This window comes from Canis lupus, chromosome 18, assembly GCF_003254725.2.
Source record: "Canis lupus dingo isolate Sandy chromosome 18, ASM325472v2, whole genome shotgun sequence".
Lineage (NCBI taxonomy): Eukaryota > Metazoa > Chordata > Mammalia > Carnivora > Canidae > Canis > Canis lupus.
In genome coordinates, this window is record NC_064260.1 from 41,820,968 (window position 1) to 41,836,905 (window position 15,938).

Here is a 15,938-nt window from a genome sequence, read left to right on the forward strand (position 1 = left end):
TACTGAAGCCACTTTGGGACCTGGATCCCAGGTGGTTAGCCTACTTTTCTCAGTCTCAATGTCTCCCTCTCCCTTCTTTTCCCTTTCCATCTCTCTTCCTTAGTCCTCCCCACTGCTCTCTTCTCTTTTTGTAAAGCTTGTAAACAGAGGGGGAAAATGGATAATTAAAGGGTTTGGGAGGTTTTATGTAATTGGAAGATGAGAGTTTTGATTCAAAAAGTTGAGAACTGATCACGTAGAATTTTTTTTTTTAATGGTGATTGTCATTTCCTGTTTTCTGGTTTTGAGGTTATTAATGCATCTGTTAATGTTTTCATTCTAAAGGAGATTGATGCTATAACAGCTCCTCAGCCTGCATCTTCTATAGGAGCTTCTGCTCCACCTCCAACTCCACCTCGACCAGAGCCAAAGGAATCCACAACATCTGCCCTTTCTTCTACTACTTCAAATGGAACAGACTCAACTCAAACAGCAGGGTGGCAATATGATACTCAGTGCTCACTAGCAGGAGGTAAGTTTAATCCTTTGATTTTATTTACTTATTTTTTTATCCTTTGATTTTTTGATTTTTAATTTTTTGTTTTTTTAAGAAATCTAAAGTGCCATCTTTAAAGGTGTTGTAGGCGGCATTGAGATTCCCAAAGATGAAAGCTTGTATCCTTTAGCTTGAGACTTTAGGATTCTGGCCTATTAAATACACTATTTGAAAGATAAGGAGGAGTTTTCTCTGAGAATTACTAGGATAATAATTGTATCTTTTGAAAAATAATTGCAAAAAAGAAAAAAAATTGCCCTTTTCACCAGTTGGAGTTAGGTCAAGTGAATAGTAAAAGCCATTGTTTTAGAAATTGGGGAGGGGAGCATTGAAAATATATTTTTGGACTATCAAACTGCTTTTTTGAGCCATGTGTGCAAAGATGATTTGAGAAGGAGTTGATCCCCAGGGGACATTTGCCAATGTCTGAGGACATTTTTGGTTGTCACAACAGGGGGTGGCAAATTGTTAATGCATCTAGTGGGTAGAATCTGGGATGCTAAACACTACATAGGACTGCCCCCACCACAAGAACTATCCAGCCTCAATCTTTTTTTTTTTTTTTTTTAAGATTTAATTTATTCATGAGAGACACAGAGAGAGAGAGAGAGAGACAGGCAGAGGGAGAAGCAGGCTCCATGCAGGGAGCCCAATGTGAGACTCAATCCCAGGACTCCAGGATCATGCCCTGGGCCAAAGGTAGACGCTCAACCACTGAGCCACCCAGGCATCCCTAGCTCAAAAGTTAACAGTGTTACGGAGGAACCCTGTGTTAGATTGTTACAGCTTTGAGCTGACTTGGGATAGGAGGTCAGAATTATCTGAAATTTGTGCTTTTTTTTTTTCCACTTTTAATTTATTTTTAATTTATTTTTATTTTTTTTAACGTTCTTAGTTTATTAGTCCTCTCACAAAAAATCTGCACAATCACCACAGATAAAGCCACTGCAGAATCCTTACTCCTCCTGTTGTCCAATCTCCAGCTCACTTTTTGCCAGCACCAACGTTGGCTTTTGCCGTCCCCCTCACTTTCTTCATTCTGTTTTTGCGTTCTTTGCGGTTTTTTTTTTTTTTTAATTTTTATTTATTTATGATAGAGAGAGAGAGAGAAAGGCAGAGACACAGGCAGAGGGAGAAGCAGGCTCCATGCACCGGGAGCCCGACGTGGGATTCGATCCCGGGTCTCCAGGATCGCGCCCTGGGCCAAAGGCAGGCGCTAACCCGCTGCGCCACCCAGGGATCCCTCTTTGCGGTTTTCTTGAAGTCTTTTTCTTCTTATACAGGCCATGTCTTGCAAGTCTACGTTTGGGTTCATTTTTCTTTGCATAATCCAAGGAATCATAAGTCATGCCAAAGTCAGTTATCTTGCCACCAGCATAATGGGTTCTGAATCCAAATACAAATATGACATCTGGTGTGGTCTTGTACGTTTTGGCTGTTTTTTCCCGAATTTCTTGCTTAGGTACTATTGCCTTCCCGGGGTGAAGAACAGCAATGATCATCTGTTTCCCCTGAAGCAGTCGGATGGTCATGAACTTCCTAGTCCGGATAGTTACAGTGTTCATGATGGCAGCCGAGGTTCAAGCAGCTGGGGAGGAAAAGAGTCACTTTTAATTTTAATTCCAGTATAGTTAATATACAGTGCTGTATTAGTATTAGGTCTACAATATAGTGATTCAGCAATACTGTCCTTATTCCATGCTCATAAGTGCATTTCTTAATCCCTATTACCTATTTTACCCATACCTACCTACCCTCTGGTAACAATCAGTTTGTTCTCTATAGTTAAGAGTCTTTTTCTCGGTCTGTCTTTTTGTTTTTTTCTTCCCCTTTGCTCACTTGTTTCTTAACTTCCACAGGAGTGAAATCATATGGTATTTGTTTTTCTCTGACTGAACTTTGCTTAGCATTATACTCTCTACTGTCTGTTGTTGTAAATAGCAAAAAAAAAAAAAAATTTTTTTTAAGATTTTATTTATTCATGAGAGATGGAGAGAGAGAGAGGCAGTGACATAGGCAGAGGGGGAAGCAGGCTCTGTGCAGGGAGCCTGATATGAGACTTGATCTTGGGACTCCAGGATCACTCCTTGCGCCGAAGGCAGATGCTTGACTGTTGAGCCACCCAGGCATCCCATAAATAGCAAAATTTCATTCTTTTTTTGTCTGAATAATATTCCATTGGGTGTGTGTGTGTGTGTATGTGTATATATATAAATGTCTTTATCTATTGATGGATCCTTGGGCTGTTTCCATAATTTAGCTATCATAAGTAGTGCTGCTATAAACATAGGGGTGTATATGATCCTTTCAAACTAGTGTTTTCATATGCTTTGGATAAATAACCAGTAGTGTGATTCTGGATCGGAAATTATATTTTAAATTTTTTGAGGAATCTCCATACTATTTCCCATAGTGGCTGTGCCACTTTGCATTCCTACCAACAGTGCAAGAGGGTTCTTTTTTCTCCACATCCTCACCAACATCTGTTGTTTCTTCTGTTTTTGATTTTAGCCATTCTGACAGATATGGGATAATATCTAGTAGTTTTGATTTGCATTTCCCTGATGATGAGTGGTGTTGATCATCTTTTATGTGTCAGCCATTTGTATGTCATTTTTTTTTTTAATATTTTATTTATTATTTATTTATTTAAGTCACAGAGAGAGAGAGAGGCAGAGACACAGGCAGAGGGAGAAGCAGGCTCCATGCACCAGGAGCCCGATGTGGGATTCGATCCCGGGTCTCCAGGATCACGCCCTGGGCCAAAGGCAGGCGCCAAACCGCTGCGCCACCCAGGGATCCCTGTATGTCTTTTTTTTTTTTTTTTTTTTTTTATGATAGTCACAGAGAGAGAGAGAGAGAGAGGCGCAGAGACATAGGCAGAGGGAGAAGCAGGCTCCATGCACCGGGAGCCTGATGTGGGATTCGATCCCGGGTCTCCAGGATCGCGCCCTGGGCCAAAGGCAGGCGCCAAACCGCTGCGCCACCCAGGGATCCCCTTGTATGTCATTTTTAATTGGATTTTTTTTGGTGGTTGTGTAAGTTTTTTTTATGTATTTGGGTATTTTTTTCTTTTTTTCCAATTTTTAGAAAAATGTTTATTTACTTATTCATGAGACACAGACACACACACACACACACACAGGCAAAGACACAGAGGGAGAAGCAGGCTCCATGCAGGGAGCCTGAAATGGGACCCGATCCCGGGTCTCCAGGATCACGCCCCGGGCTGAAGGTGGCACTAAATCGCTGAGCTACCCAGGCTGCCTTGTATTTTGGGTATTTTTTTTTTTAATAATAAATTTATTTTTTATTGGGTGTTCAATTTACCAATATACAGAATAACACCCAGTGCTCATCCCGTCAAGTTGTATTTTAGGTATTAACCATTTATCAAATATCTTCCCCCATTCAGTAGGTGGTTCTTTAGTTTTGTTGATGAGAAATTTGTCCTTTTTAAGTGTTTTTAAAATTTGTTTTATTTTCTTATAGTTGGAATTGAGATGGGAGATTGGCAGGAAGTCTGGGATGAGAACACAGGATGCTATTATTATTGGAACACACAAACGAATGAAGTGACTTGGGAGTTACCCCAGTATCTTGCCACCCAGGTACAGGGATTACAACATTACCAGCCCAGGTAAGAATAGACTTGAAACATAAATTACTTGGAAGTTAGAGTCTTCTCTTTTGTTGATAATATTTGCCTCTGTTTGTCTTGTTAAGTGTATGTGTATATATATGTGTGTGTGTACATATATACATATTTTTTGTTTGTTTTTAGTTCTGTAACAGGTGCTGAAGCTAATTTTGTGGTTAATACAGACGTGTATACTAAAGAGAAAAACATTTCTGTTTCCAGTAGTAAAAGTGGACCAGTGATAGCAAAGCGAGAAGTTAAAAAGGTTAGTTTTACCAACTTATTTCATTTGCTTATTTCAAATCTAAAGAATTTGTTACACTGGCACAGGTATAGAAATCTTCTATTGGGCCCCTGGGTGGCTCAGCTGTTAAGCATCTGCCTTTGGCCCAGGGCATGATCCTGGGGTCCTGGGATCGAGTCCCACATCGGGCTTCCTGCATGGAGCCTGCTTCTCCCTCTGCCTGTGTCACTCTGCCTCTCTCCATGTCTCTCATGAATAAATAAATAAAATCTTAAATACAAAAACCCTTCTGTTAATATTTTACAACCAGCTATGAAAAATAGAATAAATGCCGTTTTTTAAAGCTTTATTTTTTTTATTTTTATTTTTTTTATTTTTATTTATTTATGATAGTCAGAGAGAGAGAGAAAGGCAGAGACATAGGCAGAGGGAGAAGCAGGCTCCATGCACCGGGAGCCTGACGTGGGATTCGATCCCGGGTCTCCAGGATCGCGCCCTGGGCCAAAGGCCGGCACCAAACCGCTGCGCCACCCAGGGATCCCAAAGCTTTATTTAATCTAATGTTTATATTTAATGTGTAGCATTTATGACAGTTATCCATCCAGTTCAGTGGTTTTTTTGGAACCTTAGGGTGCCATGCTCATTGGGTCATTTGAAAGATGTGTGAGCAGCCAAGCAGGCAAGGCTTCCCATTTCCTTCTCCAGTTCAGAATAGTACTTTCAGGGGGTGCTTGACTGGCTCAAGTTGATAGAGCATGCAACTCTTTATCTCAGGATTGTGAGTGTAAGCCCCACGTTGGGTGTGGAGTTTACTTAAAAATAAACCTATACATACATATTTTTAGAATAATTTGGTCTTTGCAACTCTAGGAGGGAGGTAGACTAAGTATTACCCAAAGGAGGAAATGGGTGCTTTTAAGTATAATCACATTTCATTTTAGAATTATTTCCCTTTCCTCTAAATCACCTTTCTAGCATTTCTGTCATTATACAGAGGGTGGCTATTTATCCAGTCATATGTTGAATTGACAAAACTCAGATCTTATTTATTAAAGATTTTATTTATTTATTCATGAGAGAGAGAGCGAGCAGGGCAGAGACACAGGCAGAAAGAGAAGCAGGCTCCATGCAGGGAGTCTGATTCGGGACTTGATCCCAGGACTCCAGGATCTCACCCTGGACCAAAGGCAGGCACCAAACCGCTGAGCCACCCAGGGATCCCCAGATCTTAATTATTTAAATTCTGCTTTTTTTTTCTATGATTTTATTTATTCATGAAAGACAAAGAGAGGCAGAGACAGGCAGAGGGAGAAGCAGGCTTCCTGCAAGGAGTCTGATGCGGCACTTGATACTGGACCGGAGGATCACGTCCTGAGCTGAAGGCAGACGCTCAACCACTGAGCCACCTACGTGTCCCTAAATTCTGCTTCTGCTAACCTGCCTTTAGATTTGGAGAATAGAGGGGAGGATATGTATGAATCCCATCCAGAAGTAGGTTCTAGTCCAATAGTACTTTCTAAAGTAAACAGTGTTCATGATACGTTCATGTGAAGAGAATGGTACAAATATATGTACTGACCTTTTGGGAGTTAGTGGTTTTTAAGAATATCCAGTGATTGAAAAATCGTCATTTCTGGCATGAACAATTGGATATATACTTGGGTGAGATTTTGTTTTGTTTTAATAAATGAGATTATTTTAATTTTCATAGGAAGTAAATGAAGGAATTCAGGCTCTCTCAAATAGTGAGGAGGAGAAGAAAGGGGTGGCAGCATCACTGCTTGCTCCTTTGTTGCCTGAGGGAATAAAAGAGGAAGAAGAAAGATGGAGAAGAAAAGTAATTTGTAAAGAAGCAGAGCCAGTTTCAGAAGTGAAAGAAACCAGTACAACAGTAGAAGAAGCAGCAACAATAGTAAAGCCACAGGAAATTACATTAGACAACATGGAAGACCCTTCTCAGGAGGATCTTTGCAGTGTTGTTCAATCTGGAGAAAGTGAAGAAGAAGAGGAACAAGATACCCTTGAGCTGGAGCTTGTTTTGGAAAGAAAAAAAGTAAGTATTTTAAAATGCTTTTTCTCCCCTCAGTACTGTTACACTCTGGTATCATTGTGCTCAGTGTATTACTATTATTGGTATGTTTTCCTTAACCTTTTTTTCTAGATAGGTTTAAGCTTACACGATAAAAACTTAAATTATGAAGCTGTAGTTCTTTTGGTTCCTGATGATGCTTTTGATAGTTGACAACTAATAAATACTCATATTGCTCTGATTTAAAGATAGCTGGATACAGTGAGTAACGTATCTTTTATTTAGTTTCTTAACAAATGAGCATTGTAAATTCTTGGTGATAACTTGGTTTTTAACACAATAAAGTATAGATTGACTTCCAGTGATCATCCATGGCATTGTTTGCAAAGTTACTACATGGGCTTTGTAAAATTAAGAGGAACCAGTAGTTTCATGTGCTTCCCTTTCAAAAAAGATGGTCCACAGGAAACTTTCCTGATTGAGAGGTTGATTTTTACTTATTTTCTGTCCTGACTTTTCTTGAAACAGTTTCATCTGCTACTTTGAGTATGAGCAAAATCTTAACAGGTGTTATGACAGCAATATCTTGAAGCTTTCCCCCTTTTGAAAAATTTTAAGCTATGGAGAGGGACAAGCTAAGCTAGACTTTATCTATTGTGTTCATGTATTGGAAAATTTGTCTCAGTGGATCTCTAGAACCTATCCCTTAGAATCTATCCCCTTCAAATTGATAATTGTTAACTACAATCATGAGTAAACTTACTGAGTAATAAAATACAAGCATATAATGCTTGGCTCTCATGGAAAAATGTATTAAGAAATATTTCTATCCTCAAAAGAATTTAATTCTTGTAACACATGGTTCTCATTCTTGGTACTCACAAATTCTTAAATGTTGATAAACAGTTAATGACACTCCAACTTTGTTGTCATGTCCATCACAGGCAGAGTTACGAGCCTTGGAGGAAGGAGATGGTAGTGTGTCAGGGTCTAGTCCATGTTCTGACATCAGCCAGCCAGCATCTCAGGATGGAATGCGTAGACTTATGTCTAAAAGGGGGAAATGGAAGATGTTTGTTCGAGCTACAAGTCCAGAATCTACGAGCCGGAGTTCTAGCAAAACTGGACGGGAGACTCCAGAAAATGGAGAAACTGGTAATACATGTGTTACATTAAACTTTCAGAGTTGAAAGATACAAAAGGGAAATCTTTACCCTTCTTTGGTTCCCTCTTTAGCAAAAAGGAGGAGATAACACTTTGAGCCTTTTATTTTTTTAAAGATTTTTATTTATTCATGAGACACACAGAAAGAGAGGGAGAAGCAAGCTCCATGCAGGGAGCCTGACGTGGGACTCGATCCCAGGTCTCCAGGATCATACCTTGGGCTGAAGGCGGCGCTAAACCACTGAGCCACCAGGGCTGCCCTGAAATTTTTTTCAATCACAATATATAATACGAAGTAGAAATCTAAAAGTCTCCCTTAATCTTTTCCCTATTCTTATTCCCTACCCCTGAGGTCTATTTTTGCTGTCCTTTACCTACCTATATCCTTCTAGAACCTTTCCCTCTATATTCATTTTCTAGTCGTGTATGTATGTATAGTGTACACATGTGCATATGTAATTTTTTGCCACAGATGAACCACATGGATTGTTAGGGGACATACTTTTTTCACTTAAAGCATTTAAAATTATTCTGTGGTATAGATATTTTCTCTTTTTTTTTTTTTTTTTTGATGATTAATCCAAAAATATTTATTTATTTATTTATTTATTTATTTTTAATTTATTTTTTATTGGTGTTCAATTTACTAACATACAGAATAACACCCAGTGCCCGTCACCCATTCACTCCCACCCCCCGCCCTCCTCCCCTTCTACCACCCCTAGTTCGTTTCCCAGAGTTAGCAGTCTTTACGTTCTGTATCCCTTTCTGATATTTCCCACACATTTCTTCTCCCTTCCCTTATATTCCCTTTCACTATTATTTATATTCCCCAAATGAATGAGAACATATAATGTTTGTCCTTCTCTGACTGACTTACTTCACTCAGCATAATACCCTCCAGTTCCATCCACGTTGAAGCAAATGGTGGGTATTTGTCATTTCTAATAGCTGAGTAATATTCCATTGTATACATAAACCACATCTTCTTTATCCATTCATCTTTCGTTGGACACCGAGGCTCCTTCCACAGTTTGGCTATCGTGGCCATTGCTGCTAGAAACATCGGGGTGCAGGTGTCCCGGCGTTTCATTGCATTTGTATCTTTGAGGTAAATCCCCAACAGTGCAATTGCTGGGTCGTAGGGCAGGTCTATTTTTAACTCTTTGAGGAACCTCCACACAGTTTTCCAGAGTGGCTGCACCAGTTCACATTCCCACCAACAGTGTAAGAGGGTTCCCTTTTCTCCGCATCCTCTCCAACATTTGTTGTTTCCTGCCTTGTTAATTTTCCCCATTCTCACTGGTGTGAGGTGGTATCTCATTGTAGTTTTGATTTGTATTTCCCTGATGGCAAGTGATGCAGAACATTTTCTCATATGCATGTTGGCCATGTCTATGTCTTCCTCTGTGAGATTTCTGTTCATGTCTTTTGCCCATTTCATGATTGGATTGTTTGTTTCTTTGGTGTTGAGTTTAATAAGTTCTTTATAGATCTTGGAAACTAGCCCTTTATCTGATATGTCATTTGCAAATATCTTCTCCCATTCTGTAGGTTGTCTTTGAGTTTTGTTGACTGTATCCTTTGCTGTGCAAAAGCTTCTTATCTTGATGAAGTCCCAATAGTTCATTTTTGCTTTTGTTTCTTTTGCCTTCGTGGATGTATCTTGCAAGAAGTTACTATGGCCTAGTTCAAAAAGGGTGTTGCCTGTGTTCTTCTCTAGGATTTTGATGGAATCTTGTCTCACATTTAGATCTTTCATCCATTTTGAGTTTATCTTTGTGTATGGTGAAAGAGAGTGGTCTAGTTTCATTCTTCTGCATGTGGATGTCCAATTTTCCCAGCACCATTTATTGAAGAGACTGTCTTTCTTCCAATGGATAGTCTTTCCTCCTTTATCGAATATTAGTTGCCCATAAAGTTCAGGGTCCACTTCTGGATTCTCTATTCTGTTCCACTGATCTATGTGTCTGTTTTTGTGCCAGTACCACACTGTCTTGATGACCACAGCTTTGTAGTACAACCTGAAATCTGGCATTGTGATGCCCCCAGATACGGTTTTCTTTTTTAAAATTCCCCTGGCTATTCGGGGTCTTTTCTGATTCCACACAAATCTTAAAATAATTTGTTCTAACTCTCTGAAGAAAGTCCATGGTATTTTGATAGAGATTGCATTAAACGTGTATATTGCCCTGGGTAACATTGACATTTTCACAATATTAATTCTGCCAATCCATGAGCATGGAATATTTTTCCATCTCTTTGTGTCTTCCTCAATTTCTTTCAGAAGTGTTCTATAGTTTTGAGGGTATAGATATTTTCATTTAACTATTCTCCATTCATGGACATTTAAGTTATGTCCAGGTTTCACTGTTAACAATATTGTATTTGTATTTTCCAGCAATATGTACAAGGCCATTCAAATGTCCAAGATAGAATGGATAAATTCTAGTGTATTCTTGAAATTGAATACTAAATGGCAGTGAAATATGGATGATCTACAGTTAATATATTAACATGAATCTAAGAAACAATAGTGTTGAATTTAAAAAACTACAGGAGAACATGTTAATATTTCCTGTATATAAGTTGGAAAATTGGGACGCCTGGGTGGCTCGGCTCAGCGATTGAGCGTCTCCCTTTGGCTCAGGGTGTGATCCCAGAGTGCTGGGATTTTTTTTTTTTTTTTTAAAGATTTATTTATTCATTCATTCAGAGAGAGCGAGGAGAGAGGCACAGACACAGGCAGAGGGAGAAGCAGGTTCCATGCAGGAAGCCCAATATGGGACTCGATCCCGGGTCTCCAGGATCACACCCCGGGCCACAGGCGGCACTAAACCCCTGTGCCACCGGGGCTGCCCCAGAGTACTGGGATTGAGTCCCACATTGGGCTTCCTGTACGGAACGGCTTCTCCCTCTGCCTATGTCTCTGCCTCTGTCTGTCTCTCTTATGAATAAATATATAAAATCTTAGGGACGCCTGGGTGGCTCAGCAGTTGAGTGGCTGCCTTCGGCTCAGGGTAAGATCCTGGGGTCCCGGGATCAAGTCCCGTGTTGGGCTTCCTGCAGGAAGCCTGCTTTTCCCTATGTGTGTCTCTGCTTCTATATCTCTCATGAATAAATAAATAAAATCTTAAAAAAAAAGCCCTTAAAGTTTAGATTAAAAAGTAAGTTGGAAAACGGACAAAAATACTGTGCTTAAAGATCTATCCATGATGAAACTAAAGGAAGGTACTTACACCATTGAGGTAGAGATGATGTCTGTTGTGGACATGGCAGAGGCATTGGGAACTTAAGAAGTGGCAGTGATAGTCTTCTGTTAAGCTGGGTTGCAGTTACTTGAGTGCTCACTTTGTTGGTTGTATTTCTTATGATATTTAATGATTAAAACAAAGCTCTAATAAACGTGCTGGTGTATATATATCTTTATGTAGATTTTAGTGTTATAGTACAGATTCCTAAAGATACATTGCTAGGTCAAGGGGTATATACATTTTGATAGATCTAATTACCCTCTAAAATATTCTAATTTTAGGGATGCCTGTGTGGCTCAATTGGTAGGGCATCTAACTGGCTTAGGTAGTGATCCTGGGGTCCTGGGATCAAGCCCCATGTTTAGGTCCCTGCTCGATGGGGAGTCTGCTTCTCTTTCTCTCCTTCTGCCTGCACATGCACACACACTCTTTCTTTCAGATAAATAATAAAATCTTTTAAAAATATGTACATAAAAAAATATGTATATATATTCTAGTCTTAGAGCTCTAGTGGTGCTATAAATTGTTAAATTCTTATACCTGCCACCAAATGTAAGATCTTTAATATGCAAATGAATTATAAACTAATAAATGGAAGAGAGAAGGAGTTGGTTCCAATTTGAAAACGCAGAAGGATTATTAATGATAAAAAGCAAGGCCATTATATGATGAGGTTAAATACTTAGGATATAAACTTTTAGGCTAATAAAAGCTGTTGAAAGTGACGTTAAAAACACGTTACTTCTTTAGATCTAAGATTAACCAGAGTCCAGAAAAAACTTAAATGTGGTTATTTTATTTATTTATTTTAAAGAAAGAACACAAATAAGGAAGACAGGGAAAGAGTAAGGGAGAAACAGACCCCTGCTGAGCAGGGAGCCTTGCAGGGCCTGGTCCTAGTATCTGCGGGATCATGACCTGTACCATGTGCCACCCAGACACCCCTGGTTTGTTTGTTTGTTTGTTTGTTTGTTTGTTTTTAAAGATTTATTTATTTATTCATGATAGAGAAAGAACACAGGAGGAGGGAGAAGCAGGCTCCATGCCGGGAGCCCGACGCGGGACTCGATCCCGGGACTCCAGGATCGCGCCATGGGCCAAAGGCAGGCACCAAACCCCTGAGCCACCCAGGGATCCCCTGTTGTTGTTGTTTTTTTTAATGACTGAAAACTTCATGACAGAATGATCTTACATTGTATATGTGAATTAGTTTGGTAAGCAGTGGTAAGCAGATAACACAGTTCATATATTTTACTCCAGTAGACATCACCAATCAGAAGAGTAAGTGTGTCCAATAAAGACTGTCTGCAAGGGCACCTGGGTGGCTCAGTGGTTGTGCATCTGCCTTTGGCTCAGGTCATGATCCCGGGGCTTGGGATCGAGTTCCACATTGGACTCCCCACAGAGAGCCTGCTTCTCCCTCTGCCTATGTTTCTGCCTCTCTCTGTGTGTCTCTCATGAATAAATAAATCTAAAAAAAACAAGAAAAAAAACTGTCTGCAAGCCTTAATCAGTTCAGAAAGGAGGTTATTAGGTTGTTTGAAATTAATGTTCCTCTGTTCTGAAAGCTTTTTTTTTTTTTTTTTCCAAAACCCAATTCATAAAGAACCCTTATATCCTAGGTTTGATACGTAGCTTTGAAAAGTAATTGAATCAATGGTATTCTGGAATAGAGGATTAGAAAGGATAAACAGATGAGGCAGAAAGGGAAAGCAGAGACTGCAGTAGTAAAATGAATTAAATGTTAAAGACATTTTAAGAAAGATGATTATAAAGGTTAAAGTATTTTGGCTTTATAAAGATGGTAGGTAAGTCATTAGGGTTTCTTGAATAAGGAAAACCACAAGCATAGGAAAAAGACCTAAGAACTTTTTTCAGATATGTGCTACAGGGATAAGAAAATATATATATGGGGTGCTATGTATTTGTCCTTTTGATTTAATTTCACATGGTTTCTTTTATAGTAATAGGTGCTGACACTTCAGAAAAAATAGACGAGAATTCAGACAAAGAGATGGAAGCAGAAGAATCTCCAGAAAAGACAAAAGTACAAACAGCACCTAAAGAAGAAGAACAGGATTTGAAAGTATGTATATTAATACAGCTTGACAATTTTTTAAAATTTTTAAAAAGATTTTGTTTATTAGAGTGAGTAGAAGCAGGGGGAGTAGCAGAGAGAGAGGGAAAAGCAGGCTCCCTGTTCAACAGGGGACGCCCGATGCAGGACCAAATTCCAGAACCCTGAGATGATGACCTGAATGAATGTAAGACAGGTGCTTCAGGGATCCCTGGGTGGCTCAGCGGTTTAGCGCCTGCCTTTGGCCCAGGGTGTGATCCTGGAGTCCCGGGATCGACTCCCACGTCAGGCTCCCGGCATGGAGCCTGCTTCTCCCTCCTCCTGTGTCTCTGCGCGCCTCTCTCTCTCTCTCTCTCTCTCTCTCTCTCTCTCTCTCTCTCTTTCTCTGTCTATAATAAATAAATAAATAAATAAATCTTTAAAAAAAAAAAGGTGCTTCAGCCACCCAGGCACCCCAGCAAATACTTTTATTTTATTTTATTTTATTTTATTTTATTTTATTTATTTTTATTTTTTTTTAGAGCAAATACTTTTAAATGGGGGTAACCATTAAAGTACATTCTTTATTAGCAAGTAGTAAGAGTGATCTTTACTTCTCTCCATATATAAATCATTTATGTAGTTAGTTGAAAAGGTCATAGGTCACGCTGAAACATTAAATTATAAGACTGACTTGTTGTAGAGAAATAATCTATAGATAAATTTTAAATGTCTTAATTGCTTTCTTAAAAGTTAAGCCTTCATTGGAAAGCAATAACAGCTTATCAAATAGGCTTTCTCTAGTTTGGATGTACTAAAGAAACAAAGTTACAAGTTTAATTCCTTTCTGAACTATTTGTCCTTACACAAGGGCAAATTTGGTTCTGATTTTATTTCAAGCCTAATATCATGAGAATGGGATCACATAGTATGTGGCTATTTAAGGATGGTCTGAAAAAAAAAAAAAAAAAAGGATGGTCTGTTGTAAAAACCATTTTAACACATTCTTTTGACCTGAAAGAGTTTATCCAGTCACTGGCTAGTGTATAACCATGTGAAAGGGACTGGGAGAATTAATTTTGTTCAGTGTGTAGCTAGTGTAAGCAATTAGTAATGGATAAATGATAATTTGGATACTATCAGGAGTTGTGTCATTTAATATCTGTTTACACCTGTTGAATCCTGTGTTGTCTCAGAGTACATATGCATTTAATTTCTCTAGACTTGTCATTTGTCACTTGTTATGTGAATTCATTTAAACTAGAATCTTCTGTACATAACTGTTTATATGCAGCTGTTTAAGAAAGGCTGTTTCTAGGCAGACCCATTTTTTTAAGCATATTTAAGAATAAATTAAACATTTTACATAATACAAAGAATATTGCTCAGGATACCTGCATGGCTCAGTGGGTAAGTGCCTGCCTTCGGCCCAGGGTGTGATCCTGCAGTCCCAGGATTGAGTCCCACGTCGGGCTCCCTGCATGGAGCCTGCTTCTCCCTCTGCCTGCATCTCTGCCTCTCTCTCTCTCTCGTCTCTCATGAATAAAGTCTTTAAAAAAAAAAAATACATTGCTGATTCAATTTTATTTCTTCCTCTTTTTCTTTCCTACATTACAGTTTCAGATTGGAGAACTGGCAAATACCCTGACAAGTAAATTTGAATTCCTAGGCATTAATAGACAATCCATCTCCAACTTTCATGTGCTGCTTCTACAGACTGAGGTAATTTAGCCGTTTTTGGTATAATTGGTATTTGAGTAAAATGCTGTATTTGTGAGGCATTTGTCTTATGCGTTTTAATCCTAAATTTAAATTTTTAACATTGGATCCCTGGGTGGCTTAGCGGTTTAGCGCTGCCTTCCGCCCTGGGCCTGATCCTGGAGACCTGGGATCAAGTCCTGCGTTGGGCTCCGGCATGGAGCCTGCTTCTCCTTCTGCCTGTTTCTCTGCTTCTCTCTGTCGCTTTGTCTATCATGAGTAAATAAATAAAATCTAAATAAATAAATTAATTACTTAATTAGTTAATTAATTTTTTAACGACGCATATTTGAACCACCAACCCAGGAAATAAAACTATTAGCAAAATGTAATAATGAAGATAGATACTGAGGTTTTATGTGTGGTGATACTACCTTCAATAGGCATATATTGGGGACACCTTGGTGACTCAGCGGTCGAGCGTCTGCCTTCAGCCCAGGGCGTGATCCTGAGATCCCAGGATAAAATCCCACATCGGGCTCCCTGCATGGAGCCTGCTCCTTTCCTGCCATGTCTCCACCTCTCTCTGTATGTGTCTCTCATGAATAAATGTTTTTAAAAATAGACATTTTTTTGTTGTTAAAAATTTTTTTGAGGGGCACCTGGGTTTAGTTGAATAAGTATCTGCCTTTGGGGCATCCCGGGTGGCGCAGAAGTTTAGCTGGGGACCTGGGATCGAGTTCCGCGTCAGGGTTCCTGCATGGAGCCTGCTTCCTCTGCCTGTGTCTCAGCCCCCCCCCCCCCAAATAAATAAATAAATAAATAAATAAATAAATAAATCTTTTTTAAAAAAGTATCTGCCTTTGGCTCTGGTCATGATCCCAGGCTCCTGGGATTGAGCCCTGCATTAGGCTCCCTGCTTAACGAGTCTGCTTTTCCCTCTTCTGTTGCCTTCCGCCCTGTTCATGTGCTTGCATGCTCTCTCACATTAACTCTCTCTTGTATTCCCTTGCTCAAGTAAATAAAGTCTTTTTTTAAAAAAATTGGGGGTTGGCTCAGTTGGTTAAGCATCTAACGCTTGATTTCAGTTCAGATCCTGATCTCAGGGTGGCAAGATTGAGCCTCATGTCGGGCTTTGTGCTCAGCATATCAGGTCTTATCCCTGTCTCTTGCTTGTGCATGCGTGTGAGCTGTCTCATAAAATCTTTAAAAAAGTGTGTTTTTGTTTTGTTTTGTTTTCTGTTTTAATGTAAGCTTTATGCCCATTGTGGGGCTCAAATTCAAGACCCTGAGATCAAGAGTCACATGCTCCACCAAC

General features: G+C 39.4%; 1 protein-coding gene across 2 annotated transcripts in view; it reads left to right on the plus strand.

Moving 5' to 3' along the window:
• FNBP4 (formin binding protein 4) overlaps window positions 1–15,938 on the plus strand; it is a 46,018-nt gene that overhangs the window by 7,314 nt on the left and 22,766 nt on the right. For both annotated transcript variants that reach the window (XM_025452181.3, XM_025452180.3), the window contains exons 4-10: window positions 325–511; window positions 4,028–4,175; window positions 4,320–4,440; window positions 6,131–6,472; window positions 7,393–7,603; window positions 12,831–12,952; window positions 14,540–14,644. In XM_025452181.3, the coding sequence (XP_025307966.1) occupies window positions 325–511; window positions 4,028–4,175; window positions 4,320–4,440; window positions 6,131–6,472; window positions 7,393–7,603; window positions 12,831–12,952; window positions 14,540–14,644 (1,236 nt within the window). The remainder of the gene's footprint in view (window positions 1–324; window positions 512–4,027; window positions 4,176–4,319; window positions 4,441–6,130; window positions 6,473–7,392; window positions 7,604–12,830; window positions 12,953–14,539; window positions 14,645–15,938) is intronic.